The following is a 25,546-nucleotide window of genomic DNA, read 5'->3' on the forward strand; positions in this document are numbered from 1 at the left end:
CTCGTTCGAACATCGTGTTCCATATCTCCCGGGCGGGTTCCATAGCTACCGGTCATTGACCCCGGGTCCTTAGAACATAGTTCTAACGTTCTACGGGGGCTCGAAAGTTCGATTTTGTGTTAAAATTGCTATTTTTTTCACCCTTTTTTGCTCAATAAAATCATCAAAGAAGATACACACAGACAAGAAGGTGAACATTTCGCGTAACCTTTGACCCAAAGTGACATATTGTCTACTTTCCCGTAACCCATTGAGGCATTCACACATATTCCCCTAATTCTATGTCTTTGAATTCTTAAGTGTGAAAGGAAATTTTGTAAATAGCAACTCAAGTCATTTTTTTTACAATAATCATACATTGCTGGTCTAGAGCATACTAAAGCAACATCGATATCGTTCAGTGTACGTTTATAAACCATAGCCCTCCTTGATCATTAGGAGAAAAAGCCCGTTTTGTTCTTTTGGAACAGCCCGCGGCAGAGACTTGGGGTGAAGACAAGTGGTGGTGAAAGTGTGTCAGATTGTGCACGTTTAAGGTCCGACGCACTATGACACGAACATAGCTGCACCTGTGGAGATCCCCGTCTTCAAAACGGAGCTGCGTGCAGGTGGGAGTACGGAAATACCTGATGGAAGCTACAGGTGGAACTAAGATGCGAATTTTGCTGTTGGGGATATTGCTTCTGCTTCTGGACGGGATCCAAGGAACGTCTGCACAGTCAGGTAAATGTCCCGTGTTGTTGTACGTGCTACTGCCTTGTCATAAAATGACTCCATCGACGAGCTAGAACGGATGTTTGAACCATGGGAGAATAGTATTAGGCCAAATAAAAATGAAGAAAATTTATCAAGAGTGTGCGAGAAGTAAGATCAATATTAGAGAAGTAAGAAATAAAAGTTTTCCCTACAATGGAGTAAGGTGTTGGTTAGGGTTAACGTTACTAGTATGTCACTCAGATTGGCACAGATTCGTTTCAAAGTCCCCGTGTGAGAACAAATCTAACGACCTTACCGGTTCCATGATTTGGAACGTAGCATCATGTTTATTTTCATAATTCACAGGATTTGTTTTAAAAAAGGAGTCAACATTCTGGTCGCGCAATAGACCGTATTATGATTAACCACACTAAGTTGTGTAATTGTTCGATTTCTACCATAAGATGCTTTAATTCATCAAAGGAGCTACTCAGCTGTGTAGTTTTGAACTATATTTTTGCCCAGTCTACTACAATGATGTCGAACAACGTTGTGTTAGAAGATTCTAGAAGAAACTGACACTTTCTGCAACAGGTGATTTGGTTGTGGATGGCTAAAACCGGTTTGAACTGCATGATTCCCATGGGAGTTTCTGTGCATCGGTGTGTATGTTAGATAGCTGCAAACCATTACTTATTAAATTCCTCACTCCGACACATGGAAACACACGTTTTAATAATGTGTGCAGTTTCCTTAGGACCGCTTCTCGTTTTTACTTCATTTGTTAAGAGAAAGTATTGGCGAGGATGTGTGTGTTGTGTGTGTGTGTGTGGGTGTGGGTGGGGGGGGGGCTTGCCTGTTTAACTTAAATACATATCTACTGGCGATAGCTGATGGGTAACAAAACATGACAAACAGAAAGAGATCTAGAAGATCTAATCAACGTTGAACACATAATGTACTTTGCAGATGGTTGAAGAACAATCAAAGTAGATAAAATCAAAGTAGACAAAATACTTAGCAGGCATCGTTTCTGTAATGATTAACAGTATCAATCAAAAATGATTGATGGAGATTTTATACTGTACTGGTGGTGTTACAGACAATTTATCGGACAGCCTAATGGAAATGTTGGAGGAAAAAAATTATACATAATTGTCATTCTGTCTTATATAATGGTTTATTTGGCAAGCATGTCATACGGATCGCAGCCTTGCGGCTGAATTGAGGTAATGGCATTACATTCAGCACAATTATGACTTCATGCAATATAAACGATACAATTCCTAGCACATTAAGATAAGAAGCAAGGTTTAAAATATCTATAAATGAATTACGCGATTAAAAACTAATATGGCACATTCAATTAATCGTGATTTTCCATCATATTGCACTAAGGTACATACGCAGTGGGTAAAGAGCAGCAAACAGGTCAGTTCGGGATTCAGATGTGCTTTTGCATCAGTACTAGGATGAATTTAGCAGTCTGACAAGGAAAGGAATGCTGCTGTTATGGTACCGGGCAGTTCTAGTGAGAACAGAGTTCAGATTATTACAAGTTCTGGTGAGACGGCCGTTGATTTCGCCACGGGACGGTGGAAGCCAGTCACGGTAGAGGGGAGATCTTAACAGTCTGAGTCCGAACTTTCTACATAACAGGGTCCGTCTCGCCTCAAGTGTCGGGAGGTTGAGTTGTTGGCAGGCCTCTAAGTAGGAGGAGTAGTGCTTGCCTAGAATTGTGCGGCACGCACGACGTTGTATTTTCTCAAGTTGTGACGCTTGGGTACTGATGAGACCTGGACTCCAGGTGGGTGCAGCGTATTCGAGGAGCGGCCGAACATAGCATGTGTACACTGCTAGAAGGTCTTCCTGGGGGAGGTGGAACTTCTTTAGTTGTCTTAAGAGGAAAATGCGCTTTGAGCTCTGTTTGGTGATGTGAGTGACATGTGTGGCCCATTTCAGGTCAGCCTGTCTTCATTACCTAAACAACAGGTACTAAACAAACTTTGCGTAACTGTTACTCAAACTCCATCGAAGTTTGAAGCCCATATCAGATAATGTGTTGCATATAATCGTCTAAGGAAGGCAAATCAAGATTAGTACCAAAAACCGGTAGTTACATATTTCTGTCCAATTCAGAGCACTGTATTTGTCAGTCATGGTTATCCTACATTTGGTACCGACTGTAAACAAAAGATGTTATGTTTGTATGCTGAGTAACCAATAACACAACATTACTGATGCGTGTAGAGCGTGTAGAGGTTCTGGTGTTATGTGGTTGTGCAGCCAATATTGTAGATCAAAATCAGCTCTCCTTATTTTTTATCACCGCAAAATTTCCCTTTCAAATGAACGACGTAATGCCACCACAATGGTCGCTCTGGGATTATAACATTTTTTCCACCTTGTCCAACAACTGTGCAAACCGTACCTGGTTGTGATGTAGGTTTTCAGTGACGTAAGTCCGAATGAAAAACTTGAAAGTTGTGATACGAATTGTCATTTTTTTTGGCAAGGAAACAGCCTTCCCATGAATGTCGGATGTTTCGGTTCCTGGACAATTCGTCTCGTAGCCCGGTTTTTAGACGTTTCGCTATCAGATGATGGTCTAACCCTAACCTTTAACTCAACCCTAACCCTAACCTTAACCTTAACCATTCATAATCATATCACCGTATAGTCCCTGACCTGGTCGCCCTGATCATGGCGGCTTGGGGCCGAGCTGTCCAGGTGCCGAAACACCCTGATACCAAGATCTCAGGACATCGTAAATTATACATCAAGTTTTCAACACCACTTAGACACATGGGGAGCAACCCAGGCTTCGGGGCTGGGCGTTTTGAGTTTAGACATCGGATGGAAAAAATGCATTATTTCCAGACGTTTAAACTCATGCATCACCTAGTGTCCGGAATCCGTGCAACCAGAGCACCACTGCTTACGGATATATACTGAAATCTATAACAAGCTGCTCTTTACACAAAGATTGTGTCACATTTGTAAAGTGCATAAGGATGACAAGGACTAGATATCAAGTGATGAGGATAGACAGGGAAAGAATGACTACTATACCAGACTGAGTATAGACAACTCCTGACCACAGTTACTCACTACAGCCCCGGGCAAAACTGCGGTATCTAAAGGAGACACTTAGTTGACAGTCATATCAGAAAGGTCAAAAGTTTGGTAGAACATAATCAGGGGTGGTTGAGCTTTGATAAGTACCGAGATGAATCAGAAAGGTTTAGACAACAATTGCCCCTCCTTATGCTAACAGTTTTCAAAGTCACCTATCCAGTTTAGTAAAGTAGCTGAAATAATTGCTTTACACCAAGCAGGTTGCTTTTTGTATCAAATTAGCTTACGTTTTACTACACCGAGGAATTACAGGCTGTGATAGCCATTGGAGTTGTGTACTCAATGAAGATAAGCAGAAACGTATTTCTTCTTCGATGTAACATAGATTTGAGGTATCTTTTGGAACAGACAGGCCTTTGTGCCCAGGGCGTCGTTATATGGGTCAGATGACTAATGAGACGATGTGATAAAAGAAGCTGATACGGAATTGCACAGGCTGCTTTTTTGGCGACGCCTCTGGGGCTATCCTAACATCATGGCTTCGTGTACAGTCTACAAGAATGTGTGAGGTACGATGGCGTAACGGCAGCGTGTTTGGCTCAGAACGAATAAAAATGTTGAATTTGTCAACCTTTTTTTATTCGCATGCTCATATCAGTTTCGGTACTCCCAGAGGACATCATCTTTATAATCAAATCGACGTGGTATGGTGTAAGATACATTAAACCAATGTCTTATATACCTTCCCCGTAGAAACGTAGGAAGAGACCATTGTACTGATCATGACATGGATGAATTTATTTTCCCAGGAGCGACACCAGTGAGTGGCACGACACAGGCTCGGAACACGGCCGGGGAAACAGGACCCGCTCTGAACGCTACATCGGCCCCTTCCACAAACGTTACAACTGCCGCGCCCAAAATCACGACGGTACACCCGGAAAATGCTACAACGGTTCTACCAGAGAGTGCCACTGCAACTACACAGGGAAATGCCACGATGTCAACATCTACGGCATCTGTAACAAACGCCACAGCACCAGCGGCACCTGTAACAAACGCCACAGCACCAGCGGCACCTGTAACAAATGCTACAGCACCAGCAGTACCTGTAACAAATGCCACAATGCCAACAGCACCTGTAACAAATGCCACAATGCCAACAGCACCTGTAACAAATGCTACCATGCCAGCCGCACCTGCAACAAATGCTACAATACCAGTGGGACCTGTAACAAACGCCACAAGACCAGCAGCACCTGCAACAAATGCTACAATACCAGCGGCACCTGTGACAAACGCCACAGCACCAGCGGTACCTGTAACAAATGCTACAATGCCAGCAGCACCTGTAACAAATGCCACAACTCCAGTAGCACCTGTCACAAATGCTAGAGCATCAGCGGCACCACCTACAATACCAGCGGTCACAAATGTCACTACTGCTGGTCAAGGTGGGTTCACCTACGTTCCCTTGAATGCCTGAAATGACCAAAAAATGTATATTCAATGCTTTTGATATTTTCAATGTTCTGATTTCATAGAGTCTGCAATAACATCAAATTATCGACAATGACAAAGAAAACTTTTGAGATACTAGATAGGCCGACATTTCCTTGAGAGCAAATACAGCATCTCAGCCATCTCCCTCCCCATGCAACAATAGACTGTTCCAAAATCACTCATGTGTGAAAATGGTACTCTCCAAGAGTGCAAAAACACCTGGGGGTATTTGCTATCCCTACATTCATGCCAAATGGCAACTCATTTAAATTTGGCCCCAAAATGAAAAAGTTGAATCCATTTGAATGATTGGACAGGAGGAGAAGGAGAAGAAGAGGCATGACAACAGACAATACATTTCAATCCATGTATGGATAACTAATATGATAAATAATTACAAATACAATATATTTCACCACACCTGTTGTATGGCTGAAATATAATAAAGATAATCCTATTGTCATTAACACATAACGGTCACTTCTTTAGTTGCAAGTGTCGCGGTGTCCCTGAGTCTGACAAGTGAGACCTTCCAACCTGCCCTTAACGACCCCAGCTCTTCGGCTTATAGGACCCTCGCCTCTAATGTGGAATCAAGTGTGAGTACCTACTTGTACTGTACATGTATAACCCTTTGATTTCCTGTTGTAGCTTCTGATGACTTTTGAGTTATGCAGGTATCTTACTGAAGCTGTAACACTTTGGCGACCTTGATCGCCACGGCTGAGCGATTCGACAGAACGCACAACGGATTTCATCGATAAAACAAATCTTTTTACGCTTTGTGTCTTGTTGCCCTTTTAGTCATACTTGTACGTTTTGCATGATATTCCCATTATAAAGTCAAGGCCTCAAGGGTAACACAAATCAAATTTAAGACGCACATGAACTTAAAAGTACAATGAGATACCCCGATTTAAATAGCTTGTTTCATTGAATGTGTGCAACAACGCAGTGTAACTTATCGTCGTGTATTCATAGATTAAAGAACATGAATACAAGTGTAGAACAAATTTACCAAGTCAACATTGAAGACCAGTATAGAAAAATGCTAACACTTTACTTTCAACATTGGAATTCCAGTGTTGGAAGTTAAGTGCTTTAGCATTTTTCTATAATGTATTATACCAACGCAGATGGGCTTTCATGCTAAGACTGTAAGACGAATGTTACGTGAAATAATCATGCTTACATGTTATAACATACAGCTCAACTCAGCACTGAGCAGCACGCCGGGATACATCAGCTCTCAAGTGACAGGCTTTAGGTAAGGCATGATAATGTATACCGCTATAGCTAACATACTACCATTGATGTAAACAACGTGCAAACAAAGTTACCCAACACAATACATATAATTTAATACGTATATAATGTAAACGCCCACAGCATGCAAATAACTATCTCAAACATCAAAAGTTTATAATGTACTTGACTGTACTCTACAAGCAGAGGTTGGTGGGGAAAAATCGTGACCTTTTCCTTTCATCAATATTTTTCGACCGGCCTTCCCACCAACCATTTCGATGTGAGGAAGAAGTTTTGTATGATTGGCCCCCTTGCAGCTTGCTCTGGAACTGCAGGGGCGATTTTCTACATGTATTGTAGAGGAGTGTGTTTACCCTTCACCACAGGTCTGGAAGTGTCATAGCGGACACGAGCATCAGCTACAGGTCTGGTGGGTCAGCCCAGGGCTCGCCTGATGTCAGGTCGGCCATACAGAACACTCTCACTGCAGCCGTGGCCGGCGGGTCCCTGGGAAGCTTCACAGTAGACCCGAGCTCACTAGCCTTCACCGACCCGACAACGGTCAGCCCTACCCCGGGGGGTGGAGGTGGGGGTGGAGGCGGGGGTTTGGGAGTGGGCATCGGTGTGACCGGCGCGCTCTTTCCAACGACAGGATCGGGCGACTCAGCGATGTCTGAACCGGGAAGTAGTACAACGGCACGTACCCCTGCAAACATGACAGCGGGTATGCCAAGACCTAATGTTACACTGGCTACAGTGGAAACTACAACAATGCCTCGTCCGGAAAATGTCACGTCACCTCGATCAGACAATATCACGATGTCTCACCTGCAGAATTTTACAACTCCTCAACCAGATGGTGTTACAACGCCTCGTCCTGAAAACGTTACATCGCCTCGACCAGATGGTGTTACAACGCCTCGTCCTGAAAACGTTACATCGCCTCGACCAGATGGTGTTACAACGCATCGTCCTGAAAACGTTACATCGCCTCGACCAGATGGTGTTACAACGCATCGTCCTGAAAACGTTACATCGCCTCGACCAGATAGTATTACAACGCATCGTCCTGAAAACGTTACATCGCCTCGACCAGATGGTGTTACATCACCTCGTCCTGAAAACGTTACATCGCCCCGACCGGATGGTGTTACAACGCCTCGTCCAGAAAACGCCACCATGGCTCAGTCTCCAAGCGTTTCATCTGGTGCTCCTGACAATGTGACAATGACACCTTTACAGCCACCGATCACCACATCTTCTCCAGTTGTAACAACAACAACAACAACAGATACAACTACAGCAGCTGAGCGTACGTACTTACTGATGTTTCCACTGTATTGCCTTCAAATATCGTTATATATTTTTCGTTATATATTATATATTATATAATATACTTTATAAAGATAATAACTATTTGCCATATACACGTCTGTTATAAGTACCTGTCCGATTGATATTTGATTTTTTCATCCAGCTCCCAAACTTGAGGTTTCCCTGAAGCTGACCAGCGTGCCGTTCACACCTTCTCTTAATAACCCAGAATCTCCGGAGTTCAAGAATCTGGCATCAAATGTTGAAGACACGGTAAGTAAAGCATCCCTGTATGTAGCTTTCTTCTTTAGCACCACGACAATGCATTGTTTTACATTGATAGTCTCTAACACATTGCCCTCTTTCCCCAGTTCGACCAACTGTTTGCAAACAATCCTGGGTATGTCAGGACTAATGTTCGCGGATTTAGGTGAGCATGTTTACTTTGACTTTATCTAGATTTTGTGGTCTTGCAACTTTCATTGTTGGCATTGCCGTGGTAGTTTTATTGCAGCTGTATTGCCGTGTAACTATTTTGTCTTTTCTCTAAATTGTTGTACATCAGACAGGGCAGTGTTATCGCTGATACGGAGGTAGTTTTAGAAGACACCGGAGACTCTGGTCCGGACGTGTCTGCCGTCAGTGCGTCCATACAGAACACCCTAACGTCAGCCGTCTCCAATGGCTCACTGGGAAACTTCACGGTGGATCCCAGCTCACTGACCATCACCACACCGACAACTGCTCGGCCTACTGTTACACCAAACGTTACAGCGACACGACCAGACAACGCAACCAGTCCTCGAATGGACGGGGTTACAACGCCTCGATCAGACAACGTTACGATGGGCCGCCCTGAAAACGCCACATCACACCGACCAGATGGTGTTACAACGCCTCGCTCTGAAAACGTTACATCTCCCCGACCGGATGGTGTTACAACGCGTCGTCCAGAAAACGTTACATCGCCTCGACCAGATGGTATTACAACGCCTCGCTCTGAAAACGTTACATCGCCCCGACCGGATGGTGTTACAACGCCTCGTCCTGAAAACGTTACATCGCCTCGACCAGATGGTGTAACAACGCCTCGCTCTGAAAACGTTACATCACCCCGACCAGATAGTGTTACAACGCCTCATCCTGAAAACGTTACATCACCCCGACTGGATGGTGTTACAACGCCTCGTCCCGGAAACGTTACACAACCCCGACCAGACAGTGTTACAACGCCTCGTCCCGAAAACGCCACAATGGTTCAGTCTCCAGACGTTTCATCTGGTCCTCCTGACAGCGTCACGATGACGCCTTTACAGCCACAAACCACAACTGCACCAACTGAAACAACAACGACAGGTGCAACTACAACGGCAGCACGTAGGTTTAACACGTTGTGTCCGCTACTAAACTTATTTTATCTGTACTGCTTTTTAATGTAGATAGTTTCCTTACTTTATTCAATAATACTATGTTGTATCACTTATGTGTCATTGTGTGACAAATATATACTGCTTACGTCAAGCTTTTAGTTTCTTTTCATCGTAGATTGTACTTATTTTACTTTTTATCCTTCCAGCCCCGAAACTTGAGATTTCACTGACGTTTACCAGTGTGACGTTCACGCCTACTCTCAACGACAAAAACTCTGCGGAGTTTAAAAATCTGGCAGCTAATGTTGCAAACACGGTAAGTACAAGGGTTTATTCCCAGTAATCATGAAATCTGTTTACCAAACATTACAAAATCCGCGTAGATGTAAATTCTTTCAAAATTTTTCTTTATATCGAAGCCATTCAATCTTTTTTTTGTCAATTTTTCCACAGTTTGACTTGTTATTTGTCAACGTACAAGGATACGTCAAGACAATTGTCCTCGGATTTAGGTGAGTAGTGTTCACTTGACTCTTTCTTAATCTGAATCTGAATTACACTTGATCAACGAGCTTTTATCAGCTTGATGGTGTAATTAAGACGCGCATTCTGGTCTACATGTTGGAAGGTACAACACTACATTGGGGTACACAGAACCATGTCCCTATAGTTATCACTTAGAAATGTGTGATGTGTTTTATAAGACTTAAGCTGGGTAGCCATAATCATTGTTTATTAAGTGGCCATGTGCAGATACATACCTTCAATTGTCAAAAGACGATTTCCCCATCCCGACAAGTTAAGGGTTAATCAGCACTTGATATAAGTCACGGTTATTATTATGTTAACATGTTAGATTAAATCCAGCACCCAGGTCGGTAGAAGCGACATTGCTATGAAACCAATGTACAATGACGCGTATATGAGAAAATGTTCGGAGCCACCAATTTACTGAAATAGAGATAGGCTTTCTTCCTGTAGTAAGCATCCTTCAACAATTTTAGTCTACTTCAGTGTGTTCTTGTTGTACTTTTACCCCAGACAGGGCAGTGTTATCGCAGATACGGAGGTAGTTTTAGAAGACACCGGAGGCTCTGGTCCGGACTTGTCTGCCGTCAGTGCGTCCATACAGAACACCCTAACGTCAGCCGTCTCCAATGGCTCCCTGGGAAACTTCACGGTGGATCCCAGCTCACTGACCATCACCACACCGACAACTGCTCGTCCTACTGTTACACCAAACGTTACAGCGACACGGCCAGACAACGCAACCAGTCCTCGAATGGACGGGGATACAACGCCTCGATCAGACAACGTTACGATGGGTCGTCCTGAAAACGTTACATCGCCCCGACCGGATGGTGTTACAATGCCTCGTCCTGAAAACGTTACATCACCCCGACCAGATGGTATTACAACGCCTCGATCTGAAAACGTTCCATCACCGCGTCCTGAAAACGTTACATCGCCCCGACCGGATGGTGTTACAATGCCTCGTCCTGAAAACGTTACATCATCCCGACCGGATGGTGTTACAACGCCTCGTCCTGAAAACGCCACAATGACTCCGCGTGAAGACGTTACATCCGGTCCTCCTGACGTCATCAGGACGCCTTTACAGCCACAAATCACCACCACTGCTACAAAGAGTGAAACAACAACGACAGGTGTAACCACAACGGCTGAACGTAAGCTCAATGCATTGTGTTTAAAAATGTCAATATCTTCCTTTTTCTATTCCACCAATGTTTTGTTGTGTCAGACACGTTTCATTGAGCTACAAAATATATTGGTTACGTCAAACCTTAAGTTTCGTTTCGTCGTAGAGTTTGACTTATTTTTCATACTTTTGTGTATCCTTTACCAGCCCCGAAACTTGAGATTTCACTGACGTTTACCAGTGTGACGTTCACGCCTACTCTCAACGACAAAAACTCTGCGGAGTTCAAGAATCTGGCAGCTAATGTTGCAAACACGGTAAGTGCAATTTCAAAATAATCACACTTCCGTCTCTGGCAGTGAAATTAAAGGAAAGTATCCGACTTCCTTTGAAGTCGTTCTTCTGTTTCTGGGTCATGACCAAACAATGATTGGGATCGACTATGATAAGACAAAAAACTTTTCGCAAAAATTTCGTCAATGATTTCTTGATATCTTTACAAACAACAGTCCATACAAGTAGTCACTTACAGGCAGAAATAATGGATGATAAGGATTGATTCTTGTTAATAATCAAATATATTTTTTACGTTTATCAAACCTTATCAAATCTGTGTAGAAGTAAATGCTTTCAAATATCTGATACTAACTTTACCTTTTACATTCTTGTGTAATATTTCGTTTGCCTTTTTTCTATGTATATTGAAGTAGTTCTGACAATCTACTTCCATTTTTCCACAGTTTGACTTGTTATTTATCAACGTACAAGGATACGTCAAGACAATTGTCCTCGGATTCAGGTAAGCAATTTTCACTTGACTATCTCTTAATCTGAATCTGAATTGCTTATGATTATGGCCGCGCATTCTGTACTTCATGTTTGGAAGTATGACACTGAAAGGAGTACTGAGAATCATGGCGTCCCACTTAACAATGTGTGATACCTTTTATAATACTTAAGCTAGTTACCTGTATTTATTATCTATTGGGTGTACATACCCCTAATTGTCAAACGAGGATTTCCACATCCTGAAAAGTTTATAGAACTCACCGGTATGGGGAACTAGTACGGTAGAAGCGAGTTTGCAGGGAAACTAATGTACAATATGACGTTACTTATGCGCATATGAGAAATTGTTCGGAGCCACAGACTTAATTTACTGTCAAGCTTTTCCTGCAGTAAGAACCTTTTAACAATTTCAGTCTGCTTCAGTGTGTTCTTGTTGTACTTTTACCTCAGACAGGGCAGTGTTATCGCAGATACGGAGGTGGTTTTAGAAGACACCGGAGACTCTGGTCCGGACGTGTCTGCCGTCAGTGCGTCCATACAGAACACCCTAACGTCAGCCGTCTCCAATGGCTCACTGGGAAACTTCACGGTGGATCCCAGCTCACTGACCATCACCACACCGACAACTGCACGTCCTACTGTTGCACCAAACGTTACAGCAGCCCGACTTGAAAATACAACCAGACTGCAACCGAGTCCGCCAGATGTCACTACAAGTCTTCGACCTGACGGGGTTACAACGCCTCGATCAGACCACGTTACGACGGGTCGTCCTGAAAACGCTACAGCACCCATACCGGATGGTGCTACAACACCTCGTCCTGAAAACGTTTCATCGTCTCGACCAGATGGTGTTACATCTCCTCGTCCTGAAAACGTTACATCACCTAGACCAGATGGTGTTACATCGCGTCGTTCTGAAAATGTTACATCGCCTCGTCCAGAAAATGCATCCTCGCCTCGCCCTACAATGGCTCGTCCGGACAACATGACCAGGCCGCCGACAGAGAATGTCACAAGACCCGATATTACAACACCTCGTCAAGAAAACGTCACCAGCCCCCGACCAGAAGTCACAACTCCCATGGCCACTAGACCAAACGTAACTTCCGCAGAAAATGTCACGGACATACGGCCAGATATCACAACTCCTAGGGTCACTAGACCTGAGGCAACGTCAGCAGAAAACGCTACCAGGCCTGAAATAACTACAAGACAAAACGCCACGGGTCGTCGACCAGACCCCACAACTCCTGGCGCGACGAGACCCGACATAACAACGGGCCAAAACGCCACAACTCTGCGACCTGATGTTACAACTGCTGGAGCTACCAGACCTGACATGACTCCCAGAGAAAACGCCACACGTGCCCGTCCAGATGTCACCAGCCCTAGTGTAACCACACCCGACATGACTACAGCTACAGCATGTGAGTTCCTTTCTTATACTTTGAAAGACAAGTGTTGTGAGCGTACTGCATTCCATGTGCAATAAGTCTTTTTTTGTGTATAGGAGCAGAGAAATGATTCAATGATCCTTTGCTGAATCTATCGGAGGCTGCACTTGTTAACGTTGTAACAGGCAAGATAAGAACACATTTTGCATGAAATTGAATGATGATCTGAGTTACCATGACGACAAATCTTCTTTCATTTCCAGCTTCCCTGGCCTTAGCCCTGACGCTGAGTGGCGAGTCATGGCGGTCCACCCTGAGTAACTCCAGCTCGGCTGACTTTCAGAACCTCGCATCAACCGTCACGTCTAACGTAAGAACATCATCTATTTATCGTCTGTATCTGTTCATGTACTTAATGCAGATTCTATCATGCATTTTGTGTCGTTATACACATGTTTGGACGTTTCGTGTGAAGCATTGGAGGGTATCTGTGTTGGCAGAACATGTAAAATAGAGATAAATGTCGATAAAAACAACATTGCGGTTTACGGAATCAATGAAGAGAGTCATAAGGCTAGTACCAAAAGAGATGGGTCATTTCTTCAAATAGTTGATGAATGATGAATATTGGAGAATGAAGTCTGACGGTGCAACTTATAATTAAATTGCCAATGACAAGAATGTATCTCTTTTTCAACAGTTGCAAACCGAACTGGGGAGCACTCCTGGATACGTCCGGAGCGAAGTGACAGGGTTCAGGTAATGCCATGTAATTAAGTACTCTTAAATGCTACAATGGAAGCAGAAAAGTAAGCTCTTTTATCCAAATATTCATACTTTACATTTATATAAAGATTTTAACTTAAAACGTTATTTCTAGGCAGGGCAGTGTTATAGCAGACGTGAATGTTTACTACGCGGCGAGCGGCGGGTCCTCTGCGGCGGACGTCGAGAGTTCCCTGCTGACTCAGGCCAAAGCAGCGGTGTCCAGCGGGACCATTGGCAGCCTCACTGTCGATCCAACGTCACTGGATTACCTGTCAGGTAGGCGACATATTTATCACTGAAAAAAAATTCCTCGTGCATTTTGATAACCCAATTATATCTGTATATATCTAATATATGTAGACATGTCTTTGTTGTGACCTGCAGGTAGCTCAGTTGAGAAAAATGTACAATAGTCTTCATTCATTCATAACGATATGGAGAGATTACTGTGACACGTGACCTCGCGGACTTCAGTGACGGGTCATTGGTATGGAAGTTTGTAATGCCCCCGTCACGGTTCTTTGAAGATTTGTTTTTGATCACATCACGTACTGGCACGGAGCTTGTCCGCAGAAATGCACCAATACTTTCCTACGATGCTTTCTCTCATCACCATTCTTGTACGTCGATCGCTGCGTCTTACGTGTGATGATATGTTGACATTGCTAATACATTTTTTTATCTACAGCTACATCGCCAGGTGTCACACAACCAGCTACAACAGCGGGTGCCTCGCAACCGGCTATGACGCCAGGTGTCACACAACCGGCTACAACAGCGGGTGCCACACAACCTGCTATGACCCAAGGGGTCACACAACCAGCTACAACAGTGGGTGCCTCGCAACCGGCAACAACAGCGGGTGCCACACAATCTGCTATGACGCCAGGTGCCACACAACCGGCCATGACGCCAGGTGCCACACAACCAGCTGCAACAGCGGGTGCCTCGCAACCGGCTATGACGCCAGGTGTCACACAACCAGCTGCAACAGCGGGTGCCACACAACCAGCTATGACGTCAGGTGCCACACAACCGGCAACAACAGCGGGTGCCACACAACCGGCAACAACGGCGGGTGCCTCGCAACCGGCGACAAGGCCTGTTGCCACCCAGGAAGCGACATCACCAGCCGAACCGGCGTCATCACCAGCCACCACTGATGAGCCAACTACGGCAAAACGTACCACTAAAGCCCCAGGTGAGAATATACAGATACTCATGGTGCTGAAAACTAAAGGGTTAGGCTGTTCTAATTATATCTACGACACATTCCATCGTAGAGATGTTTCTCATATCTCTTATCAAACCTTCATTTTTCACTTACGATCTTGGCTAATTCACACTTTTGTATGAAAATACCAAAAGCATGAGAACCAGCTATTGAACTAGAATGATAAATTTTGCAAGCAAGTGCTCTGTTTATTCTTGCTGAAAAAGATAATGTAGGCGGAGAATTGCCCCACCGGATTCTGTCCTACCGCTTGCTACATACATGTAATGCAATCAAACACCACAGGGTGTGTACTACCTTACCAGGAACCATAGTAAAAGCCGGATATTCCACGTCAATGATCTTATTTCTTTGGAACGGTAATGAAATTTGAAGACACGTACCACAAACAACCCCCCCCCCCCGGTGAAAGTAAATATGATGTTAGATATGATCTTAACCGCATCATTCTATTTCTTCATTTACAGCCCAAAAGTTGTCGGTTTCCTTCACGATGACAAGTTTGACATATACTGCAGATCTCGGCGACAGCAACTCATCTCAATTCAAGAGCCTTGCATTAACTGTAGTAACACAGGTAAGTGTCTTTCAAACCTAATTTCATTTCAGTTTTGCGTATCGGTATCCTTATCTTTGTAAGCGAAAGTTTAAAGATGATGCAAAATGACATCACTCTGTTGTATATACATTTCTATCCAGATGCTTACAATTTTGATTTTTCAATATTTGTAAAGCTCAATATCCTCTTGGTATAGTTAGTCACTCTCTTTGAATACTAATATGCAAGCTTTCATACTGGTAGTGTTTACTTTGGCTAGTATTTAGATAAAAATCCCCTCATGGCAGTAAGTAATAAAATTAAGCTAAACCCATGTCACGTGACCTGAAGTGTGACGTAAGCAACGAGTCAAAGCTGCCCGGTAATCGATACCGCCGTTTCTGTTGAGGGATTGATTTCCTTGTGTTATCTTTTCTACAGATGACGCTTATACTGAGTTCACAGCCAGGGTTCGTCAGTGTAACAGTCCTACGGTTCCGGTAAGATAGGGTCCTATTTTAATGTAGAAGGTGCTGTAGAATGGGGGAAAATTAAAGGTACTGAGAAAATCCTCTCTTGAAGACAGAAGTTTAATGTCATATCATATATGTAACTGAATGAGAACAGTCTTTCATAATTTAATTACATTATTGTGGGATAAGTAGCATTGTGGACCTCTCCTCTTTCAAAGTCTTTGTTTTCATCATGGTTTTGGAATGCACTGACTTTCCCATCCGACCAGTCTCCAGCTACAGCATGCTGGCATCTTCCCCCTCACATCCTGTCACTAGTCCGTATTCACATGACGAACACGCAATAACATAGGTCTCCTTTCTTTGCCTTCACCATGACTGATTTTTGGAATGTGCTGACCTTCCCATCCTACCAGTATCCAGCTACGTCATCTCCCCCTCACACCCTGTGACTCATCCGTATTCACATAACTACGAACATGCAATAGGCCTCCGTGCATGAAGTTGGGAAGAAGGTCCATTATTTCACATTTTGTGTCAAGTGTATAACTATGAACTGTTTGTCGCATGATCCCCTTCAGCCAGGGAAGCGTGGTAGCTGACACAGAGGTTCAGGTGGAGCAACCGTCCAGTGGAGGAGCTGACCTGGCTAACGTCAGCTCAGCCGTACAGGACACGATAACCACGGCCGTGTCGAACGGGACGCTGGGCAACCTTACCGTGGATCCGAGCTCTCTACAGATATCTCCTGTCACGACGCCGAGCCCAAGTATGTAACCCATTCAAGATTACATTTATAAGAATGGAACGATGTTGGTGAATATTGCAAATTTTACTAAACTCAACTTCAGAACATCATGACCATCAAAAACTGGGACAACCAAGATTAGAAGATCCAAAATCACAACTTCAAAAATCAGGACGTCCAAATTCAGAACGTCCTAAACCAGAACATTCAATATCAGAACATCCAAGATCAGAGCATCAACAAATCATTCACAACATTAAATTCATCGTAAACAAAAGTAAACAATAGTACCCTACACTAGATTCAAACAACAGTTCGACATGTGCAATATTTACAGTCAGAGGGATGTAACGTTACACGTTTTTAGAAATACCCACCAAGATGACAATAAGAAATGCTGTTGTCATTGGACATGCAGGGCTTGATACTTGAGTGTTAGTACCACACAATTATTTTCTGTGTCAGTGTAGGTAGACGATGGTAACGAAATAAATCTGGCACGCAGAATTGAAGGAGATGAAAGGAAATAAAAGGATTCTTATTGTAATTGCATTATCTTGAAGCTTACTTGTAACTGTTTTATTGTTCCAGGTACAACTCCTTCACCAACTGAAGCAGGTAAGATGTTCGTTGCTCAGTGACTATGTAGCTTTAACATGCAGTGCGACTTGAAATTGAGGTCACGGTCGGTTTGGATCCATGCCACAATCGGCAATTTCACTATTTGTCACAAGATGGCGCCCTGTCACTTTGACCATGGTACAACCACTTGCAATACGTGCTTCAATATACTGATACGTGCACGTGGTTTGAAGCATTTTGAGTCCAACAAGCAGCTGAATTTAGGGTTGTTGTTTGGCATTTTCCTAGGGTTGGCTAGCAAGCATGATTAGGCTTTCGTCGGTTTAAAGAGTAAGCCAATTTTAGTTCATAAAGACTAATTTAGGCACGACTCAAATGATGCATCTTAAGAATTCCAACGCGAATTTACTGCTGACTCATTCAAGTTTAAGACGTCTCAAGAGGAGAAGAGACTTTCAAGATTTAACTCAAGTCGCGACGTATCAACACGTCTTTAGTCAAAGACTTTTGCTAACGTCGCAAGTACGAAGGACGTACCCGCTAAAAGCTAACGTCACATTGCCAAACTACGGCCAGGCGCGCCGAGCTGTTTGTGTAGACGAAATAGAAATGTATACGCAAAAACATACACAAATAATGCTCACGACTATTCTCTTTACGTCTTGTGCATTTTTGTGTCTTTTATGACTGGGCCTCGGTTCGGACCTAAACCGTTATCCCAGTCAACTGTGAAGTTCTAACAGTCTCCTGTCTGTCCTCTGCAGGTCACTACCAGACGGCGTTCATCTCCTTCGTACTGGACACCAATGTGGGAGCGGACGCCCTGGACCCCACATGTCCCTCGCACGACGAACTCACCAGGGAGATCGAACAAAACGTGAGTAGTACTACATATTTTATGACTGTTATGAAAGTGGGTTCATGACTTTTTCCTCTGCGATCAGCAATGATGATCCTTTTGGTGGAGAGAGGATATATAAGTCTATTCAAGTCTGCCTTTCCACTCTACAATTATTCAATAACAAAAAGTGTTCTTGTCGACTATCAAAGGGAGCGACAAAACACACTACATAAAGTTACAGCTATCGTTCGATCACTGAGAACATAGCTATACTGCCTACAATATGACTGTATGATGTAATTAATGTCCGTTTACGTTTGAATTCTCAGCTGGACGCGTTATTTGCTCATATACAAGGGTACAAGTCAGCAAAGGTCGTGTCTCGGAGGTAGGTGTTTCGTCTTTGTCCGAACAAAGTAAATTTGCCCTCCCATACCGCGAGAGATCCGCTTAACAATCAAGGAGGTTATATTGTAACAATTAACCACCGTGAAATGTAATGACGATCAAGGACAACTTTTCCTTCAAAACGGAAGTCCATATGCAATGCTAGAACCTCTTTGCCTTTAGTTAAATCAAGCTTGAAACGACAAAAGACACGAGAGCGCCTTCGTCGAAGTAAGTAAGTCACGAGTAAAAGAAATTATCAAATAGATTACTCAGTTGCAAAATTTTATTTAAAGAGAGTAACGTTTTTTTTTGGTATTGACCATTTTCGTAATGTTTACTTTTGCAGGAACGTCGAATCGGACAACAACGTGTACTAGATTATACTGAGGACACGTTGAATGTCAACTTCAAGAATTCAAAGTTTCTGTCTTGATCTTTATTGTTTTAGTTAGACCGAAATCGTCTTTTGTCTGATCTTTTATCTAGAATATCTATATTTAGGAAACATTAAATGTAAAGGAAAAGAAATATAATGGCAATTTCATTTAGAACAAATGTTTCGTGAATGCAGGTTATGATTTGATATTAGTTTACGTATCAACTTATGATGGTGTTTTTTTCTCTATCAGTGGTCTTGGGAACTACTGGGTTTCACAAGTGATTTAAAATAATGAAATTATTTAATACACCCATACTTATAATGTTGTCTGTTTTTTTTTTCTAGTTGCAAAATTAAAATATCCTTTTCCAAAGATCAGTATAAAACACATGTTAGATCTCTAAACAAAAGCTAATGTTGATGGTTGTAGGCTCTACTCAATAAATCAGACCTTCAATAAATAACAGGCAGTGTCATGTTTACTTATATTTGTGCCGCACAGTCGAAGACTAACTTAAAATCTCTCTTTGCAATCGTGTTTCTCAATGCACAATACGTCGATGATTTCTGTGTTATAAGTTTTGCATATTCAGCAAAGAACAAAGGAATATATATTGGTGGAGATTTAATTGTTTCGATCTTGTGAGGGTAAATGCGTCATAGGTTCCAAACTGGAGCTATCGGTGTGTATGATACGGTAATTATGGCACCTCGCATTGATTGGAGTAACCCTGAGGGTAACAGCATTTAAGGGTCACAAAGTTTGATATCATAATTGTTCCCTAGGGGTATGAAACAAGCTGGCGGCAGCCAGAATTCCATTGGCGAGAAATCACGTGTTCGGCAACTATTTTTAGCATCCTATATATGCTGGAGAACCTGGAAGACGGGTTGTCATAAACGGCAAACCTTCTTGTGAGTCGGACGATCCGACACGGAGGGTTACCGCCCATGTGTACTGAGTGAAATTAACTGTAAAATATCACTGGGTGGTACCGGTAACTTATTATACGCACAGATTGTCTGTCAGCTTGCCTTCCAAGGTCATGTCAACAATCAATTTTATAAGTGCACTAATGACAAAGATTTCAGTTGATTTACAGTTTGATAACACTTTTTATTTTGAAAGGAGCTTTATGTAGAGTAAGAGTGACCTTGATTATGAGACTACTGTTTGCTAACTGTGCAAGGTGACGAGGTTATAACAAGTCAATAAAACATATCTTTGTAGATGTCTCTCCCGCCATGTTTATATCGCATTGATTTGTGGGTACTTTTCCTCTGCCAAATGAGAAATTGCACTGTTTAGATTTGGTCAGCATAAGAGTGAAAAGGGGTGGTGTTTTAAGTTTTAAAAGGGCATAAAAGCGAACGATTTGGTGACAGTAATTATAATAACATGTTCTACCTGTTTTCTTAAAACCACATACGTTCTTTGATTACCTCCCCCCTATGATATTGATAAAAACCAAACATGTGCTGTCATACGTGAGTTGGGACAGTCCCATGGAATAGCCCGCTACAGTGCGCCTCCTAGTGACTTGCCTAATATTGCAAGCACTGTGTCCAACCAGCAAGCACGTTGAAAATGTAATATGAATGCCACTGTTATAGTGGTGTCAACGATTAACGATTAAATCCAAACGATTACTTATAAGTTGGAATTTTGCTGAATTTGCCAAAGTTAAGACTATAAAAATAACATTTGCAGACAAATAAATAATATTTACCTTCACATGGTGTAACCTAATAATCTACTGCTTTGTTTATTTTTACTGAAAAAATATTTCTGGTCATCAACCTCTCCAGCTCTTTCCTACCTTCTGCACATTATAATGCAGGTTCACCTTCTGTGAAGGTTAAAGTAGGAAGAAGAAAAACAGCAATGACAAAAAGAAATTATTCATGCATCGATAAAAGGTGGACTGTACATGTAGTGACGGTGCATCACCACCACAAGTTGTGGATGAAATACGTGTGTCCTTGGTAACATTCAGACGATGGAGGATCTGTTCTACTTCTGGGTCAGGGCAACGACCCCATTATGTTAAACACAGCTTTGACATGTCTGCTAAAATTGCAGGCTGACTTCGAGCTTCTTAACTTAGAATACAGCGAGTTGCCAGGCCGGGCCTATACACCCCTGAAATTGACTAAGCCCGGGACTGCAAATTGTTTAACAGCGTCAAAAAAATGACCGGGATGTGATTAGTCAGCCAGGCGGGTTAGAGGCTTCCAGAGCGGAGGAAACCCAGCCTACAGCCCTGGGAGTGACCCATATGCAGATTACGACCTTCTGGTGATACCTGGACTGACCGGTAGTGGAGACAGACTCCCCGTGTGGTATATTGTTTAGACGTCGAGTGGGGGTATGTAAATTAATACTATGTAATGATAGTGCGGTCAGGAGGTGCCGATTCACTCCAAGCAGTCGACAGCACCTGGCGACAGCACAAGAAAAAGGAACGCTGCTTTGGAGTACAGCATGTCTAGAACACTTGGACTACTGCTGTTGTTAGTAACAGGCCACATATACCTTGCAGGTTAGCAGTTTATCAACTTTTTTATAGGCAACATTGCCACGAATGGGTAATATATAGAACGGAAGTACGCTAGTGTCCTTTATAAGTGGCATAAGTGATGTTGAAGGGGAACTGTCGTACTTTCGCACTAAAATTTTTGTCCCCGTATTCACTCGATGTCTAGTTATTCGCATGAGTCGTAATGAAACAAATTGAATACTAGAAAGGTAACATTTTCGCGGAAATGCAGAATGTTTTCATCGTAGCCTTTTGTCAAGCTACTCGCACACAATACTCTACTCTCTACCTTTAGGCTTGCTCTATGCTCGAGTAAAAAAACTACACCTGCTTGGTTTTGGACCAGGTATTCAACATAATCATACTGTTCCATTAGGCTCGCCCTATACTATTGTAGGTCAGTAAAAGAATTCCCATATGTATCTACAAAAACAGCTAATATATATCCTATGATCCTTTGATTGGCTACTAACGTCTGATGCAAAAATACATTGTAATATATTTTTCCCTTCTGAGGAAAACATAATAACACAATCTGCTTAACACGGTTACAACGGCTGTTTCTTCAGAGGCCAAAGATGTTTACGTCTCGTTCGTGGTTGACGCCGAGGTGGGGCCGGACAGTTTGGACCCGACCTGTCCGTCCTACGATGACCTCACAGCAGAGGTGGAGAGAAATGTGAGTCTGTGTCACACAACCGTACGACACAAAGTCTGTGTCGCACTATTATATACCATCCCTCTACTCACACCTAGTAACATTAGTACAAGGGACTCGAACGAACATGGGAACGATTGCTTAGTGTCCTCTTTGTAAGGACTGCAACGCGCCCCATTTCTTGGAAGCTTAGTGATTTCTCCTTTAGAACTTATCAGCCTAACACGTCAACTATGGTATCTTTGCCGTTGAGTTTGTCAAATGTAGCGTCAAGAAAGCATAAGACTTAGTGTAAATTCTATGTAATCATTCGAGCTTTTGTTGCTAAATACAGGCGTGTCTTCTGTGAACTATCATGATATCAAATTGTGCCCAAACTGTGCCCAGGGCACAGTTTGACATAAACAGGGCCCGACAAGGTTGATAGGTCAGTGACCGTAAGGTAAACTCTGGACGAACATGAGAATACCAAGGACTTGGAACTACTATCTATTGTGTGTGATTCTCTCACCTTTCTTACATTTCGTCTCTATAAAATCCCATCTTCTAGAACATCTGTGGTGGGAACTAAGCATACGACAGGGCTGTACGCTTCGGGCTAGGTCACATAATGTCAGATCAGTGTTATCCACTTACTGCACAGGAACAAAAGATAGCATAACCCCCTAGCACAGGGGTCATCTTGTTTTGCATTGTGCCATATTGTTGACAAAAACTAAACTTTCTACCATCATAATTCCGTTATAATTACGTGAATCCTACTAAGGAAATCTCTCCCAGCATCTTAAGGGGAGGGGAACTGTCCCTAGGAAACTTTGGTATTCCTATTAAAAGATAATTATTGGGCGTGGTATCCACTCAAATTGTAACGCCATTTGCTTTGATGAAAGGTTATCTAATTGTTTGAAAGAAGCACTCCAAGTAGGGTAAAACATAGACCTGAATCAAAGCTGACAGATACTTTGTCTTTGCAGATAGACAAGTCATTCTCTAGCATAGAGGGTTATGAGTCAGCTAACGTCGTCTCTAGGAGGTGAGTTTCAGTCACCTTTCTTTCGTGTGATGCAAATGCCTTTGATTGAATAACGAAGCTACGGTATGTTTTCAAGTCAAGCTGATCACATTATCTATGCGAGTGGTTTTGCACTGAAACTGGATACGGAACAGTATTTCACAACATCACAAAACATTGATGATCAAGAATTGGTACAATGTTATGCTGACTGGTTTGGTGTTATGTGGCACTCAAGGTTGACTGCATTTTGTGGTGGATTCTTTAACAATCCTCTGACAGATTTTGATATTATGTTTTTCATTGAAACAGACATGCAGGATACGTTTTGCCAATGTCTGCTAAATAATATCATAGCCGTGATGGTTTCACAACGTATTTGCCATGTTTTTCTCTTTCAGAAAAGTCAAACAGGACGAAAATCTACCCTGAGTGTATTCTGAACTGAAGAAAATTATAAGGATGACTTTTTAAAGCGCACTTAAAAGTACTATAAGTAACTTAAACTAGATCTTGCCACAGTTCTTCTGAAGACAAATATGTATTCTTTCTTTTAATATTGTTGCTGATTGTCATTGTATTTTTAGTGGTCTTCGTGTGATTACTTTGGCAATTAAGTTATTTGATTATTACACCATGCATTTGATGATTTTTTTTTCTATATTCATCCCTACCAAAATATCTTTTGGATACGTAAGCCTGTTGTCACTACTCAAGTGTGTGTTACAGTTGCACCAAATAAATGAATTGAAAACAAGTTTTACCCTCCCAACGTCTTCCAGTATGGATCATTTATGGCACAATATGGCTATTTAAGTACATAAAATTCATTGTCTAGTACAGCAAATGATGGAACGAAAATTCCAATATCCGGATGCATCGTTTTATTTTTTGTTTGGCGTTTTAGGTAGCGTATATCAAGTATATCAAATAAAACATTTTTGACTGCGGTTTGTAAACAATGCTCCAACTGTAAGTTTGGAATTCACTACTTAGAGTAATATGCTTATAGCTATGAGTACTTAAAAATCTATATGTATATGAATAATTTATTCATGAAGGTTGACAACATGGTTGGATCAAGTCTCAAACTTACATGTAAGGCTACTGTATATACTTGAGCACTTTTGTTGCATTCATCGAGAAATGTAAGAAAACCATTTATGTCTTAAAGAAGAGATAAAAATATATAAACGATTTAGAATTGAAATACAACTTTCATTTTACACAAGCTGAAGAGATATCTGAAAATTAATGGTAATACCTGTATAACATTGAAAAGTAATCCCTGTACAATATTTCTTCATCAATTTTGTATAGTCTACGTCTAAGTATTGATACGTTTAGTTATTTTCACTGCCCTCTTCATCCTCGTCTCTGAAAGCACAAAATGATTGAACTTTTAGCTGCAGTTTGAGGGAGATGTGTAATGAGTGTCATTTTCTCTTTTCAAAAATGACACCATATACTTTGAGAGTCATAAAGGTGCACGTCAAACGACTGCGAATTCATGCAAAAATATCAACTAATTCGCTTGTTTGGTAACAAAACAATTTTGATGCTGACAAAAATGATGTCATATCAATGTAAAAATCAAAAGTAAAAAAGCAAATTCATAGAATTTAAGATAAAATATATGTTGAAAGTCGAATGGTACTTACAGCAGCATAGCTACCTCCAAGTCTGTATAACCCTCGATGTCACCTATTAAGTCTATAAGCTGGAAAAGGAACAAAGTGTTAGCTTGAATTCTAAAACATCGATGGTAATACATAAATACTGATGAGGCAGCAAACATATTGTAATTACCTTCACCGAGAATGTTTGCGTCTATGGGTTTGTGGACAGCAGAACTCAAAAAGCTCGCGATGGATCATAATGATATTTGATAATGGCCCCCCTGACGGCTTTATACGGTACTGCAGCGGAACTTCCGGTTTTGATATCACGTGTTCTAGACTTGTGTGGTACGACCGTAGATCGTACATGTGATTAGTGGAGCATAGAGTAACTGGTGCAGAATTAGAAAGAGAGAACTCAAGGAGGGATTGATGTACCGTCATGATTTTGGTATGTTCTGTATTAAAGAAGTTGTCAGTAACGCTGTCGATCTTTAGATAGACAACGACAGTTACGTTCCTATAGTACATACAGCTAACTTACCTGGGATGTAATGTTGTTTGCGGCTGTTGCGTATGCTGCCTGGTCCATAAGAATGTCATCGTTGTTTTCTAGCATCACGAAGGATCCCGCCAAACAGTCTATTGCTGGGGGTGGGATCGCTGTGAGGTGATCAGAAACATACCAATCAGTGATTATGAGACGTGT

The 25,546-nt window shown here is 42.2% G+C and overlaps 2 protein-coding genes across 3 annotated transcripts in view; one reads left to right on the top strand and one right to left on the bottom strand.

The window, feature by feature from the left end:
- Positions 1–499: 499 nt before the first annotated feature.
- Positions 500–20,238, top strand: LOC118412120 (mucin-2-like). Of its 2 annotated transcripts, XM_035814760.1 has the most exons (27): positions 500–723; positions 4,584–5,228; positions 5,767–5,876; positions 6,486–6,544; positions 6,912–7,528; positions 7,673–7,837; positions 8,003–8,112; positions 8,211–8,269; positions 8,405–9,216; positions 9,416–9,525; positions 9,663–9,721; positions 10,251–10,897; positions 11,077–11,186; positions 11,610–11,668; positions 12,109–13,088; positions 13,319–13,425; positions 13,756–13,814; positions 13,936–14,099; positions 14,512–14,739; positions 14,848–15,024; positions 15,525–15,634; positions 16,037–16,095; positions 16,650–16,837; positions 17,408–17,434; positions 18,163–18,275; positions 18,569–18,627; positions 18,976–20,238. In XM_035814760.1, exons 1-27 carry the CDS (start codon positions 630–632, stop codon positions 19,004–19,006), a joined length of 5,958 nt encoding a protein of 1,985 aa, XP_035670653.1. In that variant the 5' UTR covers positions 500–629; the 3' UTR covers positions 19,007–20,238. The 2 variants fall into 2 exon arrangements, with proteins under 2 accessions (XP_035670653.1, XP_035670652.1); XM_035814759.1 differs by having other exon boundaries at positions 14,512–15,024.
- A 3,849-nt stretch (positions 20,239–24,087) lies between these two features.
- Positions 24,088–25,546, bottom strand: part of LOC118411686 — a 70,147-nt gene continuing 68,688 nt past the window's right edge. Inside the window, exons 62-64 of the mRNA XM_035814164.1 lie at positions 25,382–25,500; positions 24,880–24,938; positions 24,088–24,595 (exon numbers count right to left, since the gene is read on the bottom strand). Coding sequence (XP_035670057.1) covers positions 24,562–24,595; positions 24,880–24,938; positions 25,382–25,500 — 212 coding nt within the window. The 3' untranslated portion in view covers positions 24,088–24,561. The remainder of the gene's footprint in view (positions 24,596–24,879; positions 24,939–25,381; positions 25,501–25,546) is intronic.

The sequence above is a fragment of the Branchiostoma floridae genome, chromosome 3 (assembly GCF_000003815.2).
Source record: "Branchiostoma floridae strain S238N-H82 chromosome 3, Bfl_VNyyK, whole genome shotgun sequence".
In the NCBI taxonomy this organism is placed as follows: Eukaryota; Metazoa; Chordata; class Leptocardii; order Amphioxiformes; family Branchiostomatidae; genus Branchiostoma; species Branchiostoma floridae.

Excerpts from the sequence above, each read along its gene's own strand:
- LOC118412120 (XM_035814759.1), top strand. The coding sequence starts at position 630 with ATGGAAGCTACAGGTGGAACTAAGATGCGAATTTTGCTGTTGGGGATA. Across the intron at positions 6,545-6,911 it reads TCTCAAGTGACAGGCTTTAG|GTCTGGAAGTGTCATAGCGG; the intron begins GTAAGGCATGAT and ends CCTTCACCACAG. Across the intron at positions 14,100-14,511 it reads GTCACTGGATTACCTGTCAG|CTACATCGCCAGGTGTCACA; the intron begins GTAGGCGACATA and ends TTTTATCTACAG.